Source organism: Quercus lobata, chromosome 9, assembly GCF_001633185.2.
Source record: "Quercus lobata isolate SW786 chromosome 9, ValleyOak3.0 Primary Assembly, whole genome shotgun sequence".
NCBI lineage: Eukaryota > Viridiplantae > Streptophyta > Magnoliopsida > Fagales > Fagaceae > Quercus > Quercus lobata.
The window spans coordinates 15111273-15125181 of NC_044912.1; the positions used below are offsets into that span (position 1 = coordinate 15111273).

Below are 13909 nucleotides of genomic sequence, written 5' to 3' on the forward strand. Positions count from 1 at the left end.
TCCTGGAATTTAGTGTGGCCAACGGACTGAGAGGTAATTGAGGCATTAAATGTGTTTGAATGAAATTCAAACTCTTTTGGCTCAATTTCAGAAACGGCGTGAGACTTAATTCCTCTTAGGTCTGATCCCATGATATTAGCCGCTCCAAATAAATGTGCCAAATGATTTCTGTCATTATTAGCTTCCATATTTGGTTCGGTTTGACTAATTTTCTCAGTGCTTTTCCCGGTAGGAAACCCTTTCTCAACCGTATCTGCCATATTGATTTCCTCATCTTCATTTGGACTTAATGAGGAATAATGGGCTACATTAATAACCCTTTCATTGCAAACCGTTACATTATTTGACAGCTCCGGTGATGTTCCTCTGCCAGAAACAGGATTCCAGCCTGAAACTCCGCCCTCCGATACACCTGAGCTCCCTTTCTTCTTTGCGACATAGAACCCAGGAACTACAATTGAGCTTTTCCTTGCAGTGACAAACGGTGGAGCTCTCAAATGTGGTCCAAACTCACATTGCTCAGGTGTAAGTGTGCCCTCGCTATCAATCCATAAGTCACAATCTCTGTCATCGTGTGTAAGTCGCCCGCACCAGTAGCATAGGTTTGGCAACCTCTCGTACTTAAAGGCGACCCACACCTGCTTTCCTCCTCCTCCAATAGATATCAACCTTCCTCGGCACAGAGGCATGGACAGATCAATAAGAGCTTGAATACGAATGAAGTGACCACCATCAAAAAACTTTGGTTCCGTCAGGGCAAAAACCTCTCCCAACACACTACCAATTTTTTTCGCTGCTTCAATTGTCATATATTTAATTGGGAGCCCGTGAATCTGAACCCATAGTTTTGTCTTCTCAAACTTTATATCATGCATTGGGACCTCATTCTCATATCGACTCATTATCACCAAGTGCTTATCAAAACTCCATGGTTCTCCTTCCAAAATCCTATCAACATCTTCCTTTTTCTCAAAAGTGAAAAGAATCTTGTGATCTCCGAAACTCTGCATCTTAAAACCATCTCTGGTTCTCCACAGCGGAGTAAAAGTCTTCGCAATTACCTCCATACTAATTGCTCGCTTAGTGAGAAACTTTGCAGCAATGGAGAAGGTCTCACAACTGTCTCCGTCAAGTAAGCAGCAACCCGGTCCCTCTTTATCTGAAAGAGTGAGCCTATTCCATGATTGAGTCAAGTCATCCATGCTCACAACTACTAAGAGTGTTTCCCAAAATCCCCAGAAAGAATACCCCACAAACCTAGAAATAACAGTGTTATTCCAGGAACCTAACTCACCTTCGTTGAAGGGACACACTAATTCTACTGTGTAAGGAAGTTAGATATGAAACCCACTTCCAAGCACAGAGAAACCAAAGTTTACAATATTTGTTTATATAGTATCTGTTCTATAATGATTGCTTTACCATAAGAATGAATTAATACAGAAAGGGCAGTATCATATATGGTTATGGATCATGTTAGTCATTAAACTAGATTTAGTTCATTTTACATCTAAAACATGCTAAAGTGGCTTTTTGTTTAAGAGATTATTATTATTATTATTATTATTTTAAGATTTAGCAGACACAATTTTCAAATGAACAGATCAGATTGAGAGATATTGCTAGGAAATGTTACTTTTTAAAGAAATCATACGTTGGTACATAATTTTCAACTGGGAAAAAAATTGTCTATATTAACACCTTGACTTTTTAAGTTAATACGTAAGTTTGTTGTTGTTTTCATGTTTTGTCAATCAGATAAACTCAAAGAATTTATAATAATGCCTGAATATGATTGTGTGAAACTTTTTTTTTTTTTTTTTTTTTTTTTGCGACAATTACATCATAAGGTGGAGGATTTAAATTTTGAATGTCTTTTTTTTTTTTTTTTCAAATATTAGGAAATGTTAACCAGTTGAATTACAAAACTCTTGGACTATAAAACATTTTATTAACAATTTTTAAAAAGAAAAAATCAATTATATTATATAAAATATCTTTTTTAGTTACATCATGATTTTGTATTAATTCGTGCATCGGACAGATATGTTATTAATTTAAATAGAAAAGAACTCCCTTCGTTGATGGTGACCATTCTGGTTAGAGTCTTGTGTTTTGCTTTTGGATAATTGCGGTCTTGAGTTAGTATTAGACTAATTGTTATTTTATTTTTAGAGAGTAACCAAGTGGATCTTATTAACTTGAAATGTGGGCTAACTTGAAAGGAAAAACGGGCCTGCATTTGATTGGTTTTTATTTTTTTTATGGGTTTTCCACCAGGTTATTAATTAACACACATATCCCGGCCCAATGTAATGATTTGGTAGCTAATTACAAACCCAGCCCAACCATGTTCTAGCCTGACAAATTGTAATATCTGAGTCATTAACATGGCCGAGGAGAAACCCAATGTTTGAAAATGGGAAGGGCTTTAATAAGAAGGGAGCTTGTTTGAGAATTCATTAATGCTGTGTTATGTCCCAGTTCTGAACTTGTTCAAACAAGTTCCCTTTCATATAGGACGCATATGTATGTCTACATATTGGAAATTGAAAATTAGTGAAATGAAATGGAAGAAGTCATGTAATACTTGATTTACCTAAAAGATAGTTTCCAAAATAGAGTAATTAAAAAGAGATGTATCAAAGCATTCACAATCCAAAACAACTATTCAGCAATTCAATAATCCAAAATGATTAATGTAAATTTCTACAAATCACCATTTAATTTCACCTATTTTCCTTCTTGAATAAAAGAAAGATACTGTAACTTTTCATCATCTCACTCTTGACTTTGTTATCAATCCTAACAAACGTAGGATAGAAAATTAATATCTTCTTTCCATCATCCATTCCAAACAAACCCTTAGCTAGCCTCATAACAATAATTGACTATCCCATTGTAAGAAAAAATAATTGTTGGTCTGGTGCTGTCACACTCCAATATGTAACAATTAATACAACACAAGAAATGATGCACAACTTCTTAATTAAAAGGTAATAGCAAAAATACAATAGCACACAAGAAATGGTACACAAAAACCATCTTAATAACTAATATTACACAAGAAATGGTACACAACTATTTTCTTCTTTTAGGAATAAGCTGCAGAGGCTGCTTCTTCTTCAATGTTATGGCAAAATGATCATTCATGTCTAGCTCAGTTGATTTCATACTGCCTGGAAGAAACCAGTCGAATGAGTGGACCAATGATGCCAAAATAAGTGGGACTTGCCTAGTAGCCAAAGGTTGTCCAGGGCAACCTCTCCTTCCTGCTCCAAAAGGCGTATAGTCAAAATTAGTTCCCTTAAAATCCAAAGATGAATCAAGAAACCGCTCGGGTTTGAAGCTCAATGGATCATTGAAAACCATAGGATCTCGACCTATTGCCCAAATGTTAACTGAAATAAAGGAGTCTTTAGGAATTGTATAGCCCATTACTTGGCATGTTTGTATGGCACGATGAAGAATGAGTAGTGGTCCTGGAGGGTATAATCTCAATGTCTCTTTGACACAAGCTTCTAGGTAAGGAAGGTGACTTAAATGGGATTCTTTCACAATATTTGTGCCAATTTCACTTTCAATTTCTTCACGAATTTTATGCATGACATCTTGGTTTCTCATCAATTCTGCCATTGCCCATTCAGTTACCATGCTACTAGAATCAGTGCCAGCAATAAGTAAGTCCTACACATGGAGAGAAACAATAATTTTTATCACATAAAAGCTATGGAAATATATATGTGGTACTTTCTAAATCATATACAAAGCAAACTTGGTATTCTGTGTGTGTGTAGAAAGAGAGAGAGAGAGTACCAAAATTAGTTGACTGATTTGATCATTTGTAAAGCCGTCTTTAATCATGGCATCTAAGAAATCTCTTTGACTTAAAATTGTACTCTCTTGTTTTCGTCTTTCTATGATAATATCCTCTCAAATAGAAATAAAATTTTGAACTATTTTGTCACATTTCTTTTGTATACCTTGAATATCCAATGCTTTTATTATAGGATAGAAAGACGATAAATCTGGGATCATTCCCAACTTGACTACCTCAACTATCAGTTCCCTTAGCTCTTGACCAATTCCTTTACCCTCAAAGTCCATGAAGTCCACTGAAAATATTGCATTAGTCAAGATATTAGTATAAGCAACATAGATCGCCTCTCCAATATTCACTAACTCACCTTCCTTAGAACCCAAGAAATCTACCAACTCCCTCACCTTCTTCTCTCTTATATGATTTTGTGATTCCAATATTTTGGCTGAAAAAACGTCAGCTTTACAAATAGCCCTTAGGGACCTCCAATAATCGTTGCACTCAGGGGCGGCTGCAAGTGAGAAGTTGTTGAGTTTTGGGTTTATCAGTGGAATAGCGTTTGCTATGAACCTGCCTGACAATTCTCTGTCATGGGTCTTAAGAACTTCTCTTGCTGCTTCTGGCGATGATGCAATGATGTTAATTTGGGTGCCAAGCCTTAGAGACATGAGAGGACCATGGACTTTAGCTAAGTTGGCTAGTATGGAATGGAGCTGCCTTCACATTTGGAAAAAGTTCCCTACAATAGGCCACGCAAATGGACCTGGTGGGAGTGGAGGGTTTTTAGATAATATGTGCTTGAAGTAAAGATAGAAGAGTGGTATTAGAAGGGGGAGACTGAAGAAGATCAGGTCAGTCTCACTCACTATCGCCTTTAGATCCATAGTTTTGTTGAGACCTGCACTAAAGCTGTATTATACTTGTGAACTTGTGTTATAACCCAAATTTATAGAGTGGAGAAAATCATGTTTAAGGGTTTGATTTATTCTAGACCCACATGTTAATTACATATGTTGTAAATAAAGATTCGTTTATGTCTTTTGGACCTGAAGAAAAGTTTCCAAGACTAATTTATATTATATAATTATTAGTGATTTAGTTGGGATTTTTTTTTTAATAAAAAAAATATCTGTTTGGTTTTGTGGATCCTGATTTCTGAGTGTGTGACCCTCATTATCTAACTAGTTTTTTTCGCCATGCCAGGCTTCAATCATAATGTTGATTAATTTAAAATTAAACAAACAAACAAAAATTCATAATGGTGATTGAGTAACAACCAATGGACCCCATAGCACTGATAGCAGTATTATATTGTGGGTTTTCTTCCATGTCGAAATATAGTCTTATACATGATTATCAGTTCATTTGCTTTAACGTACACGTTGAACTCTAAAAGTTATTGATTTTGTCGTTTATATTTTTCACATTTGTATTCTATTTAAGTAATACCTAGAAGAAGTGATTGATATAATATTAATTTTTAATCCCAAACCTACTAGCCTTCTGGTTTAAGTAGGTGCTCGGCTAGACTTGATAAACAGGTCGGCTCAAGCTAGGATGAGTTGGGGGGCGTTTGGGTTCGGGTAAGATAATGTTTGGGTTAAATATGAGTTGTTTTAAACAGGCTGCAAGTAAGCAAAATCAATTGGATTACAAGTTAGATAAATCGGGTTACGTATTGTCTAAACTCTGAACTCCACAATGCAAATGATTTCTATTTTCATCAATGCAATATGAACGAACCAAACTTTGGCAAATTAATAAGTCGACATACGTTTCTAATTTTTTTTTTTTTAATAAAAAAAGAAAAGAAAAGATAAAAGGAAGAAGAAGACATTTTCTTGCTCTAAACTCTGAAGACACTGGTAGTGCTCTTTTCAGAGTTCAAAAATACAGATTATTATTATTTAAAGAATATTTTTTGAGCGTCTTTACCATGTGCTTTATTTTTATTTATCAAGCACAGCAAACTACCTCCCCTTTATGGAAATTAATAATTTAACATATACTCCCTCTGTCTCACTTTGTTTGTCCTCTATTTCATTTTAGGATGTCCCAAAATATTGTCCCGTTTCTAAAAATAAAAGTCATTAATTTACTAATATTCCTATTATACCCCTATTTTATTAATAATTCAATTTTTTGATAAATTTATTTAAGGGTAATTTTGGAAACTTATACATTTTTAAAAGGTAGACAAGATAATAAATGATGTTCCCTTAAAAAGTTTGACTTTTCAAACAGGACAAACAAAGTGGGACGGATGGAGTATGTTATATTAAACTCAGTAAAATTTGCTAAATAGATTGATTTTAGAAAATTTTTCCGTGAATGGTATGTGCATCAAACTAATTAGTAAGTTAGACTGTTTCATTTTAAAAAAAGTAGAACTCGAGTATATGAAACTCGAGTTTCAAGATTTTTTGCAAGGAACTCGAGTTCCACGTTTTTTTTTTTTTGTTTTTGGGTTCATGTCGGAGAGGGAATTTGGTTGGAACTCGAGTTTGTTAAACTCGAGTTCCAAAAACAGTCCAACTTACTAATTAGTTTGACGCGCATACCATTCACAGAAAAACTTTCTAAAATCAGTCTATTTAGCAAATTTTGCCTATCAAACTCTCAATTATTAGGGTATTCTTAAGGTGTTATTTCTTCAGCATTACTCATCGTCCAGATTTCAAGACTATTTCTCCTATTGCATTCCCTTCTTCAGTTCTTCTTTTATTTATTTATTTAAGTGGAAGTGGGAAGGAAATGCAGAAACAGTACTGAACCCAAAGTGTCACCATTTCTGTAGGGCTCTCTATGGCATCAACAGCACTATTATGTCAAAAGACTACTCAAAACTGGACAAAGGATTGCTGTGTTTTTTTTTTTTTTAAATAGCAACGATCACTACATGGCTCAACTTTGCGGCTTGCATTTCACTCCCAGTATTTCTTTAGCTACAAAGCTAAGAATATTTTTTTCAGTGCCTTCATCATGGTGCTTTATTTATTATTAGTTCTGTTGAAATATAAATAGATACAGGATGGATTGGGATTCACAATTTAAAATTTTCAAGAGATTCTAATCAAGAAATTATTCACTCCTTTTGTCGATCTATATATGTAATCCTCTTAACTAATACAAATAAATTATTCTGGCTGGGTCTAGTGCACAGTAAGAAGAAATTAAGGTTTGCATGACTTGTCAGAAGTCCGGGGAATTATCTATGTCTCAATTTTAAGTGAAGGAGAAAAGAATCATTGACATATTTTTGTGTGTGGAAAATTGGGGAGTGTCAGGATTTGAATCCTAAATATTTATTTTTGAAACACTAAAAAATGCCAATCAGTTAAGTTACATGACTTTTGTGTGGATCAATGACTTTCAAGACAAAAGTAGAATATACAATAGTAGAGTTGGGCAAATTCTTACTTGAAAAATAACTATGAAATTATTGTTGCAAGAACGATTAGTAACAACCAATTTTACACAAGACATGATACACAACTACTTAGTTTAAGGACAATGATGGTCTTACATTCCCAATATTCACCATTCTAGCAATAATAGCACACACAAAAAAGTACATAAACACACTTATCTTAGCATCTAATAGAACACAAGAGACGGTATACAACTATTTTCTTCCTTTAGGAATAAGTTGTAGGGATTGCTTCTTCTACATTGTTAGGGATAAATGATCATTCATGTCTAGCTCAATTGAATTCATATTGCCTAGAAGAAACCAATCAAATGAGGGAATCAATCAGGGCCGGCTGAAGCTATAGGCCACTTAGGCAGTGGCCTAAGGCCCCTATTGATAAAGAGGCCCTCAAATAGTAATAATATATTATATAATATCCCATAAAAAAATTGTATAGTTTGAAAAAAAAAATTGTCTTAATCTTGAATATTTTCTCACACATGAAACTTATTCCAATATTGATGGCTTAGATTTATTTTCAGAACTAAAATTTTTAAAAGAAGTTTTGCAAATAAATGAAAACTCTCTAATTAATGTACTAAATTATATAAAAAGGTTAGAATATTTTCTAAATGCATGTATTGCTTTCAGAATATTACTAATTATACCTGTTACAGTTGCTTCCGCATAAATAAGTTTTTCAAAATTAAAATTAATAAAATCCTATTTAAGATCAACTATGTCACAAGAAAGATTAAGTGGATTAACTATATTACCAATTGAAAAGTAAATGTTAGCTGAACTTGAATGCAAAAATTTAATTAATAATTTTGCCTCTCAAAAAGCAAGAAAAATAAATTTTAATTGAAAAAAAAATATATGAATTTATAATTAAATATAATAAAAGGTTCCATTTAAAGATTTTGGCTAGAACCCCCGAATTCATTGAGCCGGCTCTAGAACCAATAATGCCAAAATAAATGGAACTTGCTTAATAGCCAAAGGTTGTCCAGGGCAAATTTTCTTTCCTGCTCCAAAAGTCATATAGTCAAAATTATTTCCCTTAATATCCAAGCATGAGTCAAGCAACCGCTCAGGTTTGAAGCTCAATGGATCATTCCAAATCATAGGATCTCGATCAATTGCCATACGTCAACCAAAACTTGAAAGTTTTTAGGCACTGTATAGCCCATCACCTGCAATGTTTGTAAGCATGGTGAGGAAGGAGTAGTGGTCCTAGAGGGTGCAATCTAAGCGTCTCTTTGACACAAGCTTCTAGGTAAGGTAGATGGGCTAAATGAGATTCTTTCACAATGTTTGTACCAATTCCACGTTCAAGTTCATCACGGAGTTTATCCATGACATTTTGATTTTTCATCCGTTCTGCCATTGCCCATTCAATTACAATGCTAGTAGAGTTAGTACCAGCCATAAGTAGCTCCTATACATGGGGACATTTGTGTGCCCATCTTTAGTCAAAGTATCCAAAACATCTCTATAACCTAAAATAGCACTTTTCTTGTTTTCGTCTTTTTCTGATAATATCCTCCCAAATGGTAATAAATTTTCCAATTAGTTTACCACGTTTCTTTTGTATACCTTGAAAATCCAATGCACCCAATATAGGATACAAATTTGATAAATCAGGAGTAATCATCAACTCTGCCATTTCACCTATAAATTTCCTAAACTCTTTGCCCATTCCTTTACCTTCAAAGTCCAAAAAGTCCATTGAAAAATATCGCATTACTCAATATATTAGTAACAGTAATATAGACTGTCCCTCCAAGATTCACTACCTCAGCTCACCTTCCTTAGAACCCAGAAAACCCACCAACTCCCTCACCTTCTTCTCTCTAATGTGTTTTTGAGATTCCAATACTTTGGCTGAAAAAAGGTCAGCTTTACAGATAGTCCTTAAGGACCTCCATAATCGTTGCACTCAGGGGCACCACCAATTGAGAAGTTGAGGTTTGGGTTTATGATTGGAGAGGCATGTGTAACATAGCGGCCTGACAATATTCGGTCATGGGTCTTAAGAATTTCGCTTGCTGCGGCTGGTGATGATGCAATTAATGATCGATGTTAATTTGGGTGCCAAGCCGTAGAGACATGAGTGGACCATGGATTCTAGCTAAGTTGGCTAGTATGGAATAATGGAGCTCCCTTCCCATTTGGAAAAAGTTTCCAACAATAGGCCATGCAAATGGACCTGGTGGGTGTGGTGGATTTTTAGACAGTTTGTGCTTGTAATAATAAAGATCGATAAGAGAGAGTTACTAGAAGAAGGAGACTGAAGAAAAAAAGGTAGTCAGTCTCCCTCACTATTGTCTTTTGATCCACAGTTTTGGTGAGAAACTAAAGCTGTATATGGTAATTATGAACTTGTTATCGCTCAAATTTATAGGTGAGAAAAATCATTTTTATTAGGGTTTATTTATAAGTGAGAAAATCTATTTGAGTTTGCTAGTTGTTGCTCCACATCCACTCGTTTTAGATGAAGATACTGAATTATTTACTGCATAGTGACTATCGGCCAGAGTAAATGTTTGAAGGATCCCTTTCATATATGAACTGATTATTGTCAGAAATGAATAGCGGTCATGTTTACTTTTGTGGATCATGAACCTGATCTTGGGGCCCTGAAAAAAGTTTCAAAGACTAATTTATATTAGTTAGTATCTAATGACTAATGTCGATTAGTTTTAAGTGTAAACAACAACAAAATTAAAAAAATGATCATAATGTTGATTGAGTAACAACCCATGAAGTATGGACCCCAATGCATTATTGTGGTATTTCCATATTGAAATATAAAGGAACTCACACGTGATTATCAATTCAATTTCTTTAACATGTTGAAGTCGACGTTGGTTAAATAAAGATAATATGATTAGTTTATGATCATGGGGCCCGGAGAAAATTTAAGTTTCTTTAATTTATATCATAAGATTGTGGAGTAGTTGGTGTGTACATAAAGGTTTGTTTGTTTTTTTATTTTATTTTTATAAGTACATAAAGGTTTGTTTAATCAAGCTAATCATGCTTATCTAATTTCTTTTATTTTAATAATTTAATAGTTACAATACAGAATGGGGAATTTTTGAAATTTTAAACTCTAGGGGTCTGTTTGGGAACAAATTGTCTAGCTTTTTATTAAAAATTGATTGTTAAAAGTATGCTAAAGTTTATTTGTACCTTAAAAAAAATTGAAAAAGTGAGAAAATATGGAAAAAACTGAGGTTTTAAAAAGCTGTACATAAAGGATAAAAACTTCTATTTATTTGTTTTGAATTTCTTTTCCCTCTCTATCTTCTTTGTAGGTTAGTTTGTATTCAAATCGTTTATTTCCTTAATTTGATTTTTTATTTTATTATTATTATAATTTTGCTAAGTTATTATTATTATGAGAGATGTTACATTCACAACATTTTTACAACAAATCATAGGTGGTTAATTGTTATTGGTTCAAATTTGAACTTAACATTAAGATTACTTTGTTGCCCCAACAATAACAACCAATAACAACCTGCTACTTAAGATTTGTTGTAAAAATATTGTGGACATATCATTTCTCTTATTATTATTTATCTATGGATAATGAGGGTATATATATAGACCTCAGATACCTCTTCCACTAGAACTTATCTACCACATAATAATTCCAAGATGCAGGTTTATTTATCTATGGACAAAGTTGAAACTACGTCAGAACTTAGAAATGCAAATGATTTCTATTTTCACCAGTATTACGACAAAATCACCAAACTATTGATTTCCCTTGTGCCTGTCTTCTAGTCTCACTAACACAAGTTAAGGTAAAGACTAAAAAGTAGAGAGAGAGAGAGAGAGAAGGGCAACAAAACCATATTAAAAAAAAAAAAACAAAAAACAAAAAACAATGTTGAGTTGGGCATTTAAATTCTTAACATGGAAAATAATTATTACAAGACCGATACGTAACAACTAGTATTACACAAGAAATAATACACAATAGTTTAGTTTAATGGTAACAGCTATAATACAATAGCACACAAGAAATGGCACACAAAACATAATCTTAAAAACTTATAATACACAAGAAACGGTACACAACTATTTTCTTCCTTTAGGAATAAGTTGTAGGGGTTGCTTCTTTTTCAGTGTTATGGCGAAATGATCATTCATGTCTAGTTCAGTTGATTTTATACTACCTGGAAGAAACCAGTCAAATGAGTGGACTAATGATGCCAAAATAAGTGGAACCTGCTTAGTAGCCAAAGGTTGTCCAGGACAAACTCTCCTTCCAGCTCCAAAAGGCGTATAGGCAAAATTGGTTCCCTTAAAATCCAAAGATGAGTCAAGAAACCTCTCAGGATTGAACCTCAATGAATCATTAAAAATTGAAGGATCTCGACCTATTGCCCACATGTTAACCAGAATTTTGGAATCTTTAGGAATTGTATAGCCCATTACTTGACATGTTTGTAAGGCACGATGAGGAATGAGTAATGGTCCTGGAGGGTATAATCTTAGTGTCTCTTTGACACAAGCTTCTAGGTAAGGAAGATGGGCTAAATGGGATTCTTTCACCATTTCTGTTCCAATTTCACGTTTAAGTTCGTCACGTAGTTTGTGCAAGACATCTTGGTTTCTCATCAATTCTGCCATTGCCCATTCAGTTACCATACTACTGGAATCAGTGCCAGCAAGAAGTAGATCCTATACATAGAGAGAAAAAGATTATTTTTTTCTTATCAAATTTAAATTTATGAAAATACATACGGCATACTTTATAAATTTCACATATAAAGCGAACTTAATTAGGGTGTAGAGAGAGAGAGAGCATACCAAAATCAATTGGCTGATCTGATCATTTGTAAACCCTTCTTTAATCAAAGCATCCAAGAAATCTCTCTGACCAAAAATAGAACTCTCTTGTTTACGTCTTTCTTTGATAATATCATCCCAAATGGTAATAAAATTTTTAACTATTTCATCACGTTTCTTCTGTATGCCTTGAAAATCCATTCCAGTTAATATTGGATAAAAATCTGATAAATCTGGAATCATTCCTAACTCTACTATTTCAACAATAAGCATCCTAAACTCTTTACCAATACCCTTACCCACAGAGTTAAAAAAGTCTACTGAAAATATTGCATTACTCAAAATATTAGTAAAAGTAACAAAGACTGTCTCTCCTAGATTCACTACTTCACTCTCCTTAGAACCCAAGAAACCTACCAACTCACTCACCTTCTTCTCTCTTATGTGGTTTTGAGATTCCAATACTTTGGCTGAAAAAAGATCTGTTTTACATATAACCCTTAGGCCCCTCCAATAATCGTTGCATTCAGGGAAAATCCAAATGCAAAGTTGAGTTTTGGGTTTACGAGTGGAAGAGCGTTTGTGATGTACCGGCCCGACAAATCTCGGTCATGGGTCTTAAGAACTTCTCTTGCTGCATCTGGCGATGATGCAATGATAGTAATTTGTTTTCCAGAACGTAGAGACATGAGGGGGCCATGGATTCTAGCTAAGTTGGCTAGTATGTAATGGAGCTGCCTTCCCATTTGGAAAAAGTTCCCTACAATAGGCCATGCAAATGGACCTGGTGGGAGTGGTGGACTTTAGAGAATATGTGTTTTAAGTAAAGATAGAAGAAGGGAATTAGAAGGAGGAGACTGAAGAAGACCTTTAGATCCATAGTTTTGGTGAGAAAAACTAAAGTTGTAACCCTAATTTATAGAGTGAGAGAATCATGTTTTACGGTTTGATTTATTCTAAATATAATCCACATGTTACTATTGTTGTAAATGAAGATTCTCGATTATGATCTTTGGGTAATTAGTATCAAATATATAATTATATATGGAATTGTCCTTATCATTTTTATGACTTTATGAAGTTGCAGTAATTTTGTTCTATATCATGTTTATGTTATTGGAGTCTGTTGGTGGTGGCCGGTGGGTTTAAACGCTCAGTGAAAAAGGTCTTATCATACTAATAGAATTTTATCACGGTTTTTAGCAATTATACTTGCAAAATAAAGGGATTTTACATATTTTGCCAACAAGATATTTTTAAGATATTTAAAATGAATACAAAAAAAAGAAAAAAAAGAAAAAAAAACGTTATAGGTGCTATTTCACATGATTATCCATTAAGTTTTAGTGATTCTAAAAAAAAAAAAAAATCCATTCAATTTTAGTGGGTGTCAATTAACTTAACTGGTAAAATTTCTAATAATTGAATAAGAGATCTGAGATTCAATCCTCGCCTACACCAAAAATCAATTAGTGTCGTAGTCTAATAATAAAAAACAATCATTAAGAGCAAACATCATAGGTTAAAACTCTCTAAAAGGAAACGGGTGAGTGGAGCGACCATTGTGACAGACCCCATGAAGTAGTTGAATTTGAATTCCATATCTTTTTTTGATACAAGATAGAATTCTATTATAGCCTAATTTAAGTATATATGTGTATGAAGATCCTTCTTGGAGACTTGAACCCCGGCCCGAACCTCTGCCCTTACCCCCCACACCTCACAAGTATTTATACTTGTGGAGTGACCATCACACCAAAGACGTGCGGTGGTCTTGAATTCCATATTAGGTAGCAACCATTTTATAAGCTATTCATATATAATTATATATTAATTGTTGGACCCAAGCATATATAAGCCTTCTGAGT

General features: G+C 33.8%; 2 protein-coding genes across 2 annotated transcripts; both read right to left on the reverse strand.

The window, feature by feature from the left end:
• Nucleotides 1-3081: 3081 nt before the first annotated feature.
• Nucleotides 3082-4488, reverse strand: LOC115961284 (probable (S)-N-methylcoclaurine 3'-hydroxylase isozyme 2). The gene is made up of 3 exons (XM_031080289.1): nucleotides 4188-4488; nucleotides 4054-4115; nucleotides 3082-3687 (listed from the first exon to the last, which is right to left on the reverse strand). Exons 1-3 carry the CDS (start codon nucleotides 4486-4488, stop codon nucleotides 3082-3084), a joined length of 969 nt encoding a protein of 322 aa, XP_030936149.1.
• Nucleotides 4489-8174: 3686 nt separating this feature from the next.
• LOC115961285 (berbamunine synthase-like) lies at nucleotides 8175-12284 on the reverse strand. The gene is made up of 5 exons (XM_031080290.1): nucleotides 12063-12284; nucleotides 11426-11933; nucleotides 9042-9119; nucleotides 8832-8942; nucleotides 8175-8260 (listed from the first exon to the last, which is right to left on the reverse strand). Exons 1-5 carry the CDS (start codon nucleotides 12282-12284, stop codon nucleotides 8175-8177), a joined length of 1005 nt encoding a protein of 334 aa, XP_030936150.1.
• Nucleotides 12285-13909: the final 1625 nt, after the last annotated feature.

What these genes read in the sequence shown, in the direction of transcription:
- LOC115961284 (XM_031080289.1), bottom strand. Translation starts at nt 4,488, where the DNA reads ATGTCTCTAAGGCTTGGCACCCAAATTAACATCATTGCATCATCGCCA. An exon ending in TTTCTTGGGTTCTAAGGAAG is followed by an intron (nt 4,116 to 4,187) that starts GTGAGTTAGTGA and finishes CAATATTTTCAG; the next exon opens with TGGACTTCATGGACTTTGAG. An exon ending in TAAGGGAACTGATAGTTGAG is followed by an intron (nt 3,688 to 4,053) that starts GTAGTCAAGTTG and finishes CTCCATGTGTAG; the next exon opens with GACTTACTTATTGCTGGCAC.
- LOC115961285 (XM_031080290.1), bottom strand. Translation starts at nt 12,284, where the DNA reads ATGATTCCAGATTTATCAGATTTTTATCCAATATTAACTGGAATGGAT. An exon ending in AGATCAGCCAATTGATTTTG is followed by an intron (nt 11,934 to 12,062) that starts GTATGCTCTCTC and finishes CTCTATGTATAG; the next exon opens with GATCTACTTCTTGCTGGCAC. An exon ending in ATTTGACTGGTTTCTTCCAG is followed by an intron (nt 9,120 to 11,425) that starts GTAGTATAAAAT and finishes ACCTTTTTTCAG; the next exon opens with CCAAAGTATTGGAATCTCAA.